Genomic DNA, 13,475 nt, shown 5'->3' on the forward strand with positions numbered 1-13,475 from the left:
AGGGAATCACGTTAAGTAGCCTTAGACAGGGAAATTCAAATTCTGCTCTTGAATTTCAGTAAAAACTAATTATGAATATGTGCCTGTAGGAGTTCAGAGTGGGCTGTAGTCCTCGTACTGTTCGAAGGGATTCTCTTTGTGTTCTGGGAGCATCATGTGAACAGAGATGGAGGGTGAGAGAGAGGGGGAGGGCAGGGAGAGACGGTGGAAGGGGGAAGCAGGTGCAGGGTGGGTCGGAGGAGAAGGGAAGGAGTCTGAGTGTGTGAGGGGAAGAGACTGGGAGTGTGTGAGCCTTGGGGATGCGGGCGGGGAGGACGCTAATGGAGGCTCGTAGTAGGGAGACAGGTGGGAGATCATGGGAGCAGGCAGGGGTGCAGATAGGGGTTCAGATTGGGTGACCGGTAGGTTTGGGGGGGTGTAGTAGGGAGCGGGTGGCAGGAGTCCCACAAAGTTAAAGCTGCAGGGGTTGAGGCTTGAGGTGCTCCTGGGTCCCACCATCAGGACAGTCTTGGTGTAGTTGTTCAGGGTGGAGACGCCTGCTGCCATGCACACAGTGAACGCCACCCAGACCACACTGTCAGAGAGAGACATGATGTATCTGTTTAGGTCTGTTGATTTGAGTCAAACTAAAAGTAGAGCTACATTTCAGAACCGTCTTTATCATTGTGCCAATCACCCTGCAAGATGGTCCGATCCAAATTTTTAAGGATTTAAATGAATAATGGAAAGTTAAAGGGACAGTGGAGGATTTTCTTTTTCGGGGTGGATCATCAAAATAATTGGTCCTCCTAATTGTCATCAATTCTGGTGATATTTGTTTATGTTAAGCTGTCCTACGTGCTTGTCCCCATTTACACCTACCGGTGGTGAGTCTGACATAGTGGAAAAAATGCAAATCTTCTTTTGGAGAGTGAGCTTGTATGAGCGATGCAAACAGCAACTTTTGAAGAGAGAGTGCACATGGAGAAATGGGCTCCTGCATTCTCTCGCGCACGACTAATAGGTGTTACCTCTTGCATTTTTTTTTTTTTTAAGTGGAGAGGACGGGTCTTATTAAAAAATTGCGAAAATCCTCCAATACCTTTAATATCAGAAGCAGATCATTTAAACTGATGTGAGCCATGTGTTTGGTTGTGTTATTTGCCCCAGTAAGTTGACATCAACTGGACCAACAGTTGTTGGATTCCAGCAGTAACGTATATTGTCAGCTGAACAAGTAAGTCCTTTTAAGCTTGTTTGTTTCTGAGGACTATTGAAATAGCTGGCAGGTATCAAGCAACCCTAAAGATTCTGTTTCTGTTTATGTAAAATCAAAAAACCTTGGTAGTGTGAGGAATTTATCGAGGCAATGGAGAATGACATGTCCTTGTCCTTTAGGAGGTTCTTCAATTTGGCATAAAGAGATTGATAGGTGTAGTTCAATTTGAACTCTACACAGAATCCACCTGGAATGGCTGCTGTGGAAATGTTAGCAAAAGGGAGGGACATTTAGTACAATTCTTAGCATTGGTTGGGTAAATATCACCGACTCACACCTGCATCCCATGTCGAGCTTTCAGCCAATCGCAGCAGCAGTAGGAGCTGTGATTTATCACATTCTTGATTTGTTTCTCAACTAGTGGAGTTAACTGATAAATCCAACTCTTGTCAAATCCGGTTTGGAGGAAGACGCAGACATCTTTCCTATCCCAATCACAAACCGTGTCCCTTTGCTTGTATTGCAAAAAAGAAAGAGTGTATTCCAGGTCATAGACTGAAAAGTGGGGTCTGTGCTTCTGGTTGACATCCCATCATTGCATTTCATTGGTTTGAGACATTTCTGTAATCAAGGCTAATTCATCTACTGGGTTCTGACAAAGTGGGTTTTCAGGAGTTTGTCAATTCATCAATCTCATGGCAATTTATCTTGTTTGCAAGGTAAGATGCTGTTGTGAATGAGACACACACACACAAAAAAAAAACAGGGCCCAAGGTGAGTTTTGGACCTTGACTAGAATTGTTGTTGACCAATGGAATGAGAACTTTGAGGATATCCTTATCAAGTCACAATCTCCAAGTGGGATCTGACTGCTTTCGGTTTGGGGTTAAATACGCATTTTTGCACAGGAATGGCTGAGATTTGTCCTTCTTTCCTGAATGCTATGCTCACCAGGGAGGTGTCTTAGCTGCAGTGCCACACTAATGCCGTATAGAGAACTGGTGCCAACATTTAGAGGCAGACTAGACTTGAGGTTATTTTTTCCCACAAAAAAGCTGATCATTGTTTGAACATGTGCCTCTACTTCTCTTTGGATGCACATAAAGCACCATGGGGGAGTGTTGGCCTACTGGTTAGAGCAGTGGGCTTTTGCTCTTAGAAGGTTGCAAGTACCCGATTCGATCCCCATAACCTGCACTCTGGGTCTCTGAGCAAAACCCTTAACCCCACACTGATCCCCTGGTGCTGCTCAGTGGCAGCCCACTGCTCCCCAAGGGGATGGCTTAAATGCACTAAATGAGTTAAGTGAGTTAATTTCTCCATTGTGAGATCAATGAAGTTCATTTTTTTTGTGCCTTTCATCGTGGCCATGGATGGACACCTTTGCAGAACTGCTTAGGGATCGTTTAGAATTCATTGATCTGATCTTTATGTGCCTAAAGCCAGGCGTACGCTGTACAATTTTTTGCCTCTTTCGCGACGATTTTCCAGTATGCGAGAAATTTTTCAATCGGGCCGACTTTCAGCCTGATTGTGCGTTTTGAGTCGTGTAGTGTACAGGAGTAACGAGGGGCAATCAGCAACTCACGACCACCTCCTGATCAGGAATCATGAGGTCGGGAGATAAAGTCAAACGTGTTTGAAATTCAGCTGGCCATCGTGGGCAAATCACTCAGTGGACAAACAAGGATTCTTCTTCTCAGACGAAAACAAAGAAGCATGGTGGGGGTGCGACTGAAATAGAGTTCTTTCTTTAAAATTGAGTGACCATAGTAGCCACCTTTGCTCAGCCATGTCTTTGTCCAAATACGTCGCCCCTTGTTTTTAGGGATTTCCGCACACAAAATTGCACAAATTGTCAAGGCAGCACGTTTCACTCTAGTGAGCTTCGTATTCCTCCTCCACTTGTTTGGCTTCCGGATAGACGAGTCCGAGTAGCGCCATCTCACTGTGGAGCTGAGTTCGACATGGTTTTTAGACGTACAGTGTGAGCAGGTAGATCACATCAGATAGTCGGGTCGCACAGTCTGAGAACAAACATCGCGAGCTGAGAATTTTTAAACCCTGCGGATTCATGCAAAAATTTAAAAAATCGTGAAGTGTACGCCGGCTTTATGGGGAAGGCTTGACACTGTGTCGGGGCTGCTCCTTGTCATTAATCCTGTTGGTCTTGTCTTTGGTCAGGATATTAAGACTTGGTCAATAGGAGGATGGTAGCTAGTATCGGAATCATATGGAAGTAATTATGTGTCGCTGGGATTTGAATTAAAAATGCCACTGAAATTTAAATGTTGTATGTTTGTACTTACTGTTTCAGTGTTAACATATATTCAGAACACATTTTTGACCTACAAAAAATCATTGTCATTATTTCTACACAGTTGAAATTTAGTTATTTTCTCTTCAAGCTAAAAATTCACATTACTATTTCAAAGTGATTACATTTTCAATACTTATTTTTCAGTTAAATGTTTCAGTGTTAAAAAAATGCATATAAAAAAATTCAACCTTTCAAAATTCAAACTCAATATTTTCAGCCTCCTAAGATTCAACCGGCTCTATGTCACTGTTTTAAATTCGGCGTCTAAATTCAGTGTAAAAAGGGAAGGGTTACTTCAGGTCACAGACATTAGCAATGGATTGTGGTGTCCAACACCCAGCCAATCCCGTTATGTTTTCTTAGTCACGTGACGTGACGCTTGCGGCGCTCATACTGAAGGAAAACCAGCATCACGGAGCCGGTCATGCAAGCTAACGCTTTTAGGTCAAAAATGTGTTCTGAATATGTTTTAACACTGAAACAGTAAGTACAAATATACAACATTTAAATTTCAGTGCCATTTTTAATTCAAATCCCAACGACACAGATTTACTTCCATAGAATCAGGGTTTCCGTCTTCTGGCCAGTATGATTGAGCTGAATGTACAGTGACTAAAATGAGTCAAGTCCTTTAAAACTGAGGCTTGGAATTGGAGTTGGCATTAGCAGTTAAGGAGCTCAAGTTTTGTCTTGACATCTTCACAACAATTAATGGAAGGCCTTATTTTTGCCACTTACTTCTGAGGTGGTTTGGTTCTCTGGTCAAATTGTTTCTCTTTTGAAATTTTATGGGCTTGTCACTGGAAAGTTTAACACCGAATTTACTGGGGGAACTAAATGTTTAATGACCATATGTATAATGAGTAGGTCCAATGATTCAAAGAGTCCCCATGACAGCAGGCAACAGGAAGTGCCTATCTCATCCAACTGGATCCTAGACATTTTAATTCAGAAATTAAAAACCAATTGGAGACAATGTTTAAAAGACAGAGCAACAGCAAGACGGAGTAGGAGAAGATTGCTGCACAGTTAATATGTAAGTTTATATGAAGTCTACAATGGCAGGGGGTTTTAACATTAACTAAAATCCCTCTCTCTCTTGTTCCATTTGTTTTCCATCCTTTAATTGAATTTCATTTAAGGGAGGTGCTATGTTTGTATTTTTAACACCTAATATGTCTAAAGGACAAAGATTTCCTTTTAATTATATGCACAAAACTATGACAGAACTCTGCTGATTAACTCAGGAAATAAAACGTGATTGGCTCTAAGGAGGGCGGAGACAGTGGACACTGATTTTACTGAGGAAAACCTGCTCCCGACCAAGTTAGGTCTGGAGAGAATGTTACTACGGTAACAGAAACAGAGGTTGAATAAATGTCTTTGTGAAACAGAAAAATTGTTTCCCTGATTTCAGTTGTAGAAAACGCAGTTTTCAGTAAACGTGCTATGAGAAACAGACACCATGGATCATCCCTGATAAGATGGAGAGACTTTTCTGGGATGATGAGGGATGTTTGGATTCTCACACATCCCACATCTGATCTGACATGTTGAAAACAGTGGATGGATGAATGAATGTAAAGATCCATTAGTGCTGTCAAAGATGCACATTTTGTTCGATGTTGGAATATCAAAACGATTTTTAGGGGTATGTTTTCATTTGGTTTTCATTTCATCTTTGGCCTTAAGAATAATTTTCCAACAAATGTATGAATGCTTTGAAGTTAAACCTTATATTTGAGGAAGTACCTGCAGACTTTTATCAAAATTCAACGTGGTTTCAGATTACAGGGGTTCTGTGAAACAGAATGTCTAATTTACTCACTAGAATGCCCAGGAGTAGCCATAGCTGTGAGGTTTAAAGTCCTCTGGTCCCATCGAAACAGTGGTCTGAAACACCTGCATGAACATCATGTGACCCACCATTCCCAGCAGACCTGCGGTACAAGAAATACCCCCCAAACCCCCAAAAGGTCAATCACTCACATTAAAACTATTAATCAAAATATAAATCTGAGGTAGTGTTAGATATACCTCCCAGAACTGTGAAGACAGCTGCGAAGGAGTTGAGCAACTGGCCCCAGCGTACCGTGGAGGGGAACCAGGCCCTGATGCACAGCTGGCCAGATAGCAGCAGGCAGCTGACCAGCAGCAGACCAACATACATGAACTCCAGCGTAAGACAGAGCCACATCATCGCTGCAGAGGAAGAATGGAGGAGCTGAAACAACCGTATAGGCAGGAGTTTCAATCTATCAATAAGCATGAAGATGAATGATTTACCTTCCTCTGATTCAGGAGTCAAACTGTAAAAGCCTCGACACTTCTCTTCTAAAAAACAAAGATAATAAATTCATGAATAAAAGGTCTCTGGGGCAGAGAACGTAGCTGCTATCTGTTATATCAGATATTTTTTTTTCCTCTAATAGGAAACCTAAAATGTAATTAAACACACCTATTAAGCTATTATGTGACAAAACTGTTTGCATAAAGAGCTTTTAATGCTGGACACTGCCTGATGGAAGATTATAGGATCTGTTTGGTGTAAATCTGCCAGGATGGAAGAGGAAAGAAAAATATTAGCCTCCCCACAAACTAATGGGTTGTTTTTTGTTTTTCATTTTTATGACCTTCTGATAACATTCAAACATTGAGAAACAAACTGAAAGTAATTACTTTTCTTAGAAGAATTTGGCTCCAGGCAAACAAAAAAAGAAGAGGAGAGAAAGGCAGCATCCTCCTGTCTCAGCTTTTAGTTAAGCCTCTTGTGGGTTGATTACCAAACTGTTGACATGATAGCTCCAATAATCGGCCTCCAAATGGACTGAGACATTAAGAGTCTTAAAGAAACAGTTGCAAGTAAGGACAGCAAGAGAAAAAGGAAGAACTCAGCCTCTTCATGTGTTGCACCAATAAAAGTGCAGTTTATGCTTCCAGACGTCTTAAAAATTATGCAGACTTGCTGAAGAATTCACTCCTGACATTGCTTTTGGGGGCGGTGCGCTTTCGAATAGCGATGGTCCTCCTCCAAAAAAAAAGGATGCAGAAATATAAGGAGGAATGGGAAAAAACAAATACCTGGGTGGAAAAAGTCTGCGATAATGAATATAAAGCACACAGCAAATATGTATCTAATTCAATGCAGATTTTAGTAAAATAGAGAAAAAAATCATTTCACACACAAAGAGGGGCTAAAAATAAATCACTACACCAGGAGGGGTAAAGGCAATTGGGTTAGCTGGCATGCACATGAGGTGCCCCTTTTTTTTCAGGCAGTTGGGTACCCTATTTCAGACCAATTTTACCAAAGGAGGCCAGTGAAAAAAAACAACAATGGGGCAACATTTCTTCATTTGGTATATTGAGAGAGCCAAAAAGCTACTTACGGTTCAGGACACCCTAAACTAGTGGATTAAAATTACTATCCTATCCCAATATGGCTGGAGCTAAAAGTGCTACATTTTTAAGATTGTGTAAAAAAAAAAAAAAAAAAATTGGGGTTATCAAATTGTCACACCACATAAATATATTTTATTAATCACCCATCTGAATTTAAATGATAAAAAACATAACTATGGATACAAAAAATTGAATGGCACTCAGAGAGCAGACCGTGGTCGGCTAGGGCAGCTAAAAACATGCCCACAAGCTATTCTATGTTATAGAAAATAACGCTAAATATTATAGATTTAAATCTGGATTTTAAATCCAGAGGGATAAGTGGAAGCTTTGTTTGACTCATGTTCAATGAGGAAACGGAGAACAGTCGCTCTGCTCTCTGATTGAAGACACAGGTTGCAGCTGCTGCGTCTGCGTCCCTGCGCTCAATAACTGTTAACTGAAGACAGAAAACTCAGAATGATCACTGCTCTATGTGTTCTCACCAAAGTATCCAACAAGACAGAAAAAAGTCACCAGATTTTTTGCTGATCGCTTTAAAAAAAAAAAGCAAAATATCCACTAAAGGGATCTGAAAAGACCCTAAATAAAGTTGCTGAGTCGGCAACAATGCAGAAATGTCCTTGCTGTTCATTTTTCTACTGCTGCTGCAGCAGGGAGCGGGCCTATGCTGAAGGCAGCTGCATGGCGACATGAGAACGCACTTTTAGACACGCCAAAAAAAATCCTGAGAGACAGGATTAGTGAAACACAAATTGAATTCTAATGCTGCAGTGCAATCAGAAAAGGTTGGGAGACATTTCATGCATGCAATACACCCATGATATTTATAATGGGTCTGGGAGAAAATTTGGGAATTCTCTTAACAACATCTTACATTTCTTTAACATTTGTTGAAGTAGACCTGTAAAAAATCAAAATCCATTCTGTTACATTTTTGTGTGCAAACATAAATGATCTGATTTAATTGTTAGTATTAAGTCTTTAATATAGGGGCCATAATGAGCATCAGATCCAGTTCTATAGGGGCACTGGCCCTTTTCGGCCCCTGTCTAGAACCGTCCATGCCCTGATTAAAACCCAAGCACCTTCAGAATGAAAGGAAGTGATCTGTGTATGACTGAATGCAGCTGTTGTGTTACGACCTCAGATGTTGTTTGGAGAATTAATTAAATTCAATTCAGTTTATTTATGTAGCCCCAACTTACAACATGTCATCTCAAGGCACTTTACAGTTCGCCAGATCATCCAGTCAAATTAATTCAAAGTTTTCTATCTAAGGAAAACCAGTTGATTGCATCGACTCATTGACTCGAAGGCAATCCCTCACACTAAGCATGCTTGATGCGACAGTGGAGAGGAAAAACTCCCTTTTAACAGGAAGGAATTAAGTGATCAGGCAGAATCATGAAGACCAAATGACATGGGAGAGAGGTCAGCAAGAAACCTACAGAGTACTAAAGCATTGCTAGAAAATATATACAGCAATTTGTAGCAATAACTTAAACTTAAAACCAATAATTAAAAAACTTAAAAGATGCCAAGAGGTCGACTGAACTGATCACTACTGGCTGTTCACTCCAGAAATGTGGTTTCTGTAGAAAGGTAATGAGGAAAGAGAAATCGAGAAAACATCCATGAACAAACATTTGGGGAAGGCTGTGTGTGTGTTTAAATTATTTTTCTTTGTTCCATTTATGGAGACGGATATGTGGGAAAAAACTCTCACTGCTCTGGTGGACTGCAAGGAGGTTAGACTGGTGTTTTAGAAAAAAATAAAGTTTCAGCTCATCTAATCAGCTGCAAACGAGACGATGATAACCCGGCCCATGTTGGTGAATCCTGTTAACCTCTCCCCTCTCAGGCTTTTAATCCATAATTGAGTCATGCTGCTGCAGTCTAAATCTCTGTGAGCAGAACTCGCCCCGGTGATAATCTTCTTTGGGCCCGGCACACAGCATTACAAGCTCACGCACACACATATCTATAACTATCTATATAGTTTTATATATATATATATATATATATATATATATATATATATATCCCAGGTTTATCCAACCTTTCTGTATCCTGCCTTGTATTGGTACCAACACAAAGTTTATGCCAAATATGTTTCCTGTTTCAGTGAAATTCCAGACAGATTGCTTTGATTTCCAAGGCTTCCCATGTAAAATGAATTAGCATCCTTAGAAATGCAGATTCCTTGCATTAAATAGTCTTTTTCAACCTATGTGATCAATTTCAGGGTTGCAGGTGATGCGTTCAATAATAATAATAATTGAACTTTATTGATCTCACATTGGAAAAATGTACCTCTGCATTTAACCCATCCCCATGGGGAGCAGTGGGCTGCAATCATGGGTGCCCAGGGAGAAATGTGGGGTTAAGGGTCTTTCAGAGACCCAGAGTGGCAGTCTGTGGGAGGGGGGCTCGAAATCAGAACCTCAGGATTCCAAGCTATATGCTCTTACCACTAGGCTGCTACTCCTCTGACTTTTGCACTCAGAAAAAAATTAGCAACATATTTCTTCACCCTCCACCTGTGATTTAGTTTTTCCTCTATTCAGGGTTGGCTAACTGGACCCATCTCCCTGCAGTGGTGCTCTCACCCCATTCGTCCACATAGATGTTCTCCTCGCAGATGATGAACAGCCCCGTGTGGAAGGTGGGGAAGACGAAGCGGTCGTCACCCGTCTCCCAGAAGAACTGGATGTTAGAGTTGTTGGACAAACCGGGCACAGGGATGCACCGGGTGAGCTTGTTGGCCGTGCAGAGCGGCTTGGGTATTTTCTGCTTGCCTGTGCACCAGAAGGGGGATGTGAGGGCCACGGTGCTCAGCAGGAGGGACACGACTGTCTGGAAGAAGGAGAGGGAAGGGGAACGAGCTCTCTTAAGGAAGGTCATCATAGGAGGAGCCTGCTGGAGAGAGGAAAAAAGGGATGAAATAAAGACATGATACATTTTATCCATCTTTTACCTACTTTGTTAACTAACACCAGGTCTCCAGGATAGTAGAACCAGTGGACTACATCTCACTTAACCTTTTAAACTTCAGTTGAACAGCACAAACCTCTATGTATCTAATTATTTTATTTAACAGACTAACTCAAAGTATTTAAATGTGCAGAGAAAGAAGGAAGATGCATGGTTTAAACATTTTTACAATAAACAACTGAAAAGTGTGACTCATATTAGCATTCATCCCCCTTAAATCATATATTTCCTTAATAAAATGCAACCCAACAGGTTTCATCCTCAGATTAGTAGACAGTCACACCAATTCCAGCTGCTCTGTGAAGCCTTCTGTGAATTATTGTAGAAGTTAGCAGAATTAGGTTATAAAACATGCCAGTTTCTCACAAAATATGCAGGAGACACAGCAAATAACAATAATAATAAATGAACTTTATTGATCTCACGATGGAGAAATTTACTTTTGCATTCAACCCATCGCCTTGGGAAGCAGTAACGGTAAGCAAAAGGCTTTGCAGTAGAAATATAGCAGAGCACACATTGGTAACTATAAATGGGGTTGGCTGTTCCATACGAAGTGAATTTTGTTCTATTCCTGCTCCAAGCAAAGAATACATTTTTTAAGTTTAAACAAAAATGCATTTCAGAAATGAATAAATGCAAAACATATACACACATGTATATATATATATATATATATATATATATATATATATATATATATATATATATATATATATATATATATATATATATATATATATATATATATATACACATATATATACACATATATATATACACATATATATACACATATATATATACACATATATATATATATATAAAATATTTTGCAAGTATCTTTGCCATTTTCTGTTCTCTTCTAAATTTGTTTTTTTTTTTTCTCTAATTTTTTCCATGTTTTTATTGTATTTCCATTTTTTTCCCAAAATGTATTCACACATTTAAAACTTAAAAGGTTTTTATTTGTTCTGTTGATCTGAATGAGTTTTACAAATGTGTGTTTAACAGATGTGTTGATATTGGCATTTTTATTGGTCTAAGTGCAAGTCAAGAGAGAATGTTTGGTATTTGGTAAGTGGAGAACATCTGTAATGCAATTTAAGAAAAGCACAAGAAAGCAAAGTAAAAGAAAATACAAAATCAAAAAAAAAAAAAACTTTTTGAAAATAAATTTTTTTAAGAATATATGATTTTGCATTTTCAAAATACATTTAAGGAAAAACAAAAAATTACAAATTTCCATTTAGAAAACATGTTCTTTACTTGCAACACTAATGGAACAAAATTCACTCCCTAGATTTCTGTCTTTATTTTAATTTGAATACAGCCAAAAATGGTAACGGTAGGCTTATGCTGTGTGGAATACTCTTTTTCAGGAAGATATTGGAAGCTACTCCGTGCTGAAGACATTTTCAGCTGGAATTTTCCTCACCAAGAAAACACCCCAGGGTGGAACATGGTGATGGGAGCATCATGCTGTGAGGATAGTTATTGGAACATCCTCGTAGTTATTGGAGAGAATAAAGAGATAAATATGAGATAATTCAGGAAGAGGACGCCAAAAATCTGAGACGGAGGTTCAACTTCAGCAAGAAAATTATCCTGCAAATTCAACCAGAGCTACAATTTAAAGGTTTTGTTGAAAAGTACCCTGTTAAATAAAACTGCAGTGGTTGAGCATAGACTAATTCTGCTCTAGATCTGGGATTTTAAACTCCAGTCCTAGAGGGCCGTTATCCTACAACCTTTAGAATGTTCCTGGTCCAACACACCTGAATCAAACATATGACGGTGTGAACATGGAATGCATTTTTGTCAACTTCTAAAATGAGGGACTGTGCTTCAGGTCATGCCACACAAAGGACTGTGGGATTCCTTACAGCTCCCCAGAAGAAACCATTACAGGAAAGATACAGACTCTTTTCTCTACCTCATCATGATCATTGGTCCCACACTACCATTTTAGCTGAATAATCCTCACTGATTTGAACAATTCGGATGTAATAAAGTTCACCAGAATCCTGCTAATCACCTGGTAATTTGATTCAGCCGTGTTAAAATAGAGACATGTCCGAAAGTTGCAGGACGCCGGCCCTTTAAGGACTGGAGTTTGACATCTGTGCTTCAGATCAAGAAAATAGAAAACAGCTGATCATGTAAAACATAGCTCTCCTTTTCTACTAAAAACAGACCAGCAATTTTTGTTTTAGTAGCTAAAAACAAGTCATATGTACCATATAAAAATGTCTTTTCTGTGAAGAAATATTAATAAAAAAGCTGTGACAAAGCCAGCGTTATTGACACCACTGATTTGGAACCAAATGTGAGTCTGAATATCTCAGTCAAAATCTAGCAATCAATGCATTTCAGAATCTGTGGTGATACTTAAACTGATATTGATGATCTCTGTCCTAATGAATCGGGCGTTATCTATTCCGCAAACGGATGGACAGGGTTGATATAGACCAGGCATGTCCAAAGCTGGTCCTGGAGGGCCGCTGTCCTACAGGCTTTCAGTGTTTCTCAGCTTCAGCACATCTAATTCTGAAAAACTGCAGCTCAGCAAAGGCCTGTTCATCACCTATCATTAGAAATCAGTTGTACTTAAGATGGAAAACCTCTAAAACCTGCAGAACAGCCACCCTCGAGGACCAACTTTGGACATGCCTGATATAGACAAACAGAAAAGACTTACAGCTACCCTGGCAAAAAAAAAAAAAAAACAGGCTATCTTCCAGTTTTACAGTGATGATGTGTTTTTGTTGGTCTGTCAAATAAAATCCCAATAAATCGCAGTGAAGTGTAATCAGTGTTTTTGGAAGAGTCATCATCACTAACTTTAAAAAAAAGGACAGACATTTCTCCGCCGCTGATAACAGGTGGCATGAGGATACACAGGAGGAAACCTGCCATCACCATGGAAACCCTCTAGCAGACAGATGCAAACTGTGAATAAGAGACAAAGACTCCTTACCTCCTTTAGTTTCTTGCCTTCCTCCCTTTGAGAGAACAGTACAAGGTGAGTCCCTCTCGCTCTTCAACAGATTTGTCGACTGACGGAGGATTTTGGTCATCACACTGACCTCTACGGAGGGGGGGGGGGGGGGGGGGGGGGGGGACTGTCACTCCTATGAAGCTATCCCACTGAGCAGGAGCATATCTCTCAATCACACTCTATGCCTTTAATCCAGCCGCATGAATAAATCCAAAACAGACAGCTCTCCTCCATCTGCTTCAATTTGATTTCTAGAATATTTTTTTATCCGCTTTAGCCCCTGCCCCCCCATTATTCCAACACTTTGCAGCCTTCGCAAACATGTACTTCAGTTTGATTTAACCTTGACATAGGCACATATACCGTCGGTTAAGCTGCAGCGCTTTAAATATGGAGACGTGAGCGAAGGGAGGAGACTCTGCTCTGACCTTTAGAGAGGAGGCCTTAGGTGGACCCTGACAAACATTCACACTTCATTTATTAAGACTACATATAGCTCCATGAGGAAGCCATTGATCTCTTACGGAAAAAAAGAATAACAAAATAAAAACAGCTTA

General features: G+C 40.0%; 1 protein-coding gene across 1 annotated transcript; it reads right to left on the reverse strand.

Annotated features, from left to right (window-relative positions):
- Window positions 1-15: 15 nt before the first annotated feature.
- LOC119775718 (germ cell-specific gene 1-like protein) lies at window positions 16-13,017 on the reverse strand. The gene is made up of 6 exons (XM_038273793.1): window positions 12,898-13,017; window positions 9,533-9,842; window positions 5,805-5,852; window positions 5,556-5,720; window positions 5,347-5,458; window positions 16-574 (listed from the first exon to the last, which is right to left on the reverse strand). Exons 2-6 carry the CDS (start codon window positions 9,828-9,830, stop codon window positions 94-96), a joined length of 1,104 nt encoding a protein of 367 aa, XP_038129721.1. The 5' UTR covers window positions 9,831-9,842; window positions 12,898-13,017; the 3' UTR covers window positions 16-93.
- Window positions 13,018-13,475: the final 458 nt, after the last annotated feature.

The sequence above is a fragment of the Cyprinodon tularosa genome, unplaced genomic scaffold (assembly GCF_016077235.1).
Source record: "Cyprinodon tularosa strain WSP-4 unplaced genomic scaffold, ASM1607723v1 ctg89, whole genome shotgun sequence".
Classification (NCBI taxonomy): Eukaryota; Metazoa; Chordata; class Actinopteri; order Cyprinodontiformes; family Cyprinodontidae; genus Cyprinodon; species Cyprinodon tularosa.

Coding starts and splice junctions, on each gene's coding strand:
- LOC119775718 (XM_038273793.1), bottom strand. CDS start 9,830: ATGATGACCTTCCTTAAGAGAGCTCGTTCCCCTTCCCTCTCCTTCTTC. Junction 5,459..5,555: donor TGTCTTCACAGTTCTGGGAG/GTATATCTAACA, acceptor CTTGTACCGCAG/GTCTGCTGGGAATGGTGGGT. Junction 575..5,346: donor GGCTACTCCTGGGCATTCTA/GTGAGTAAATTA, acceptor TCTCTCTGACAG/TGTGGTCTGGGTGGCGTTCA.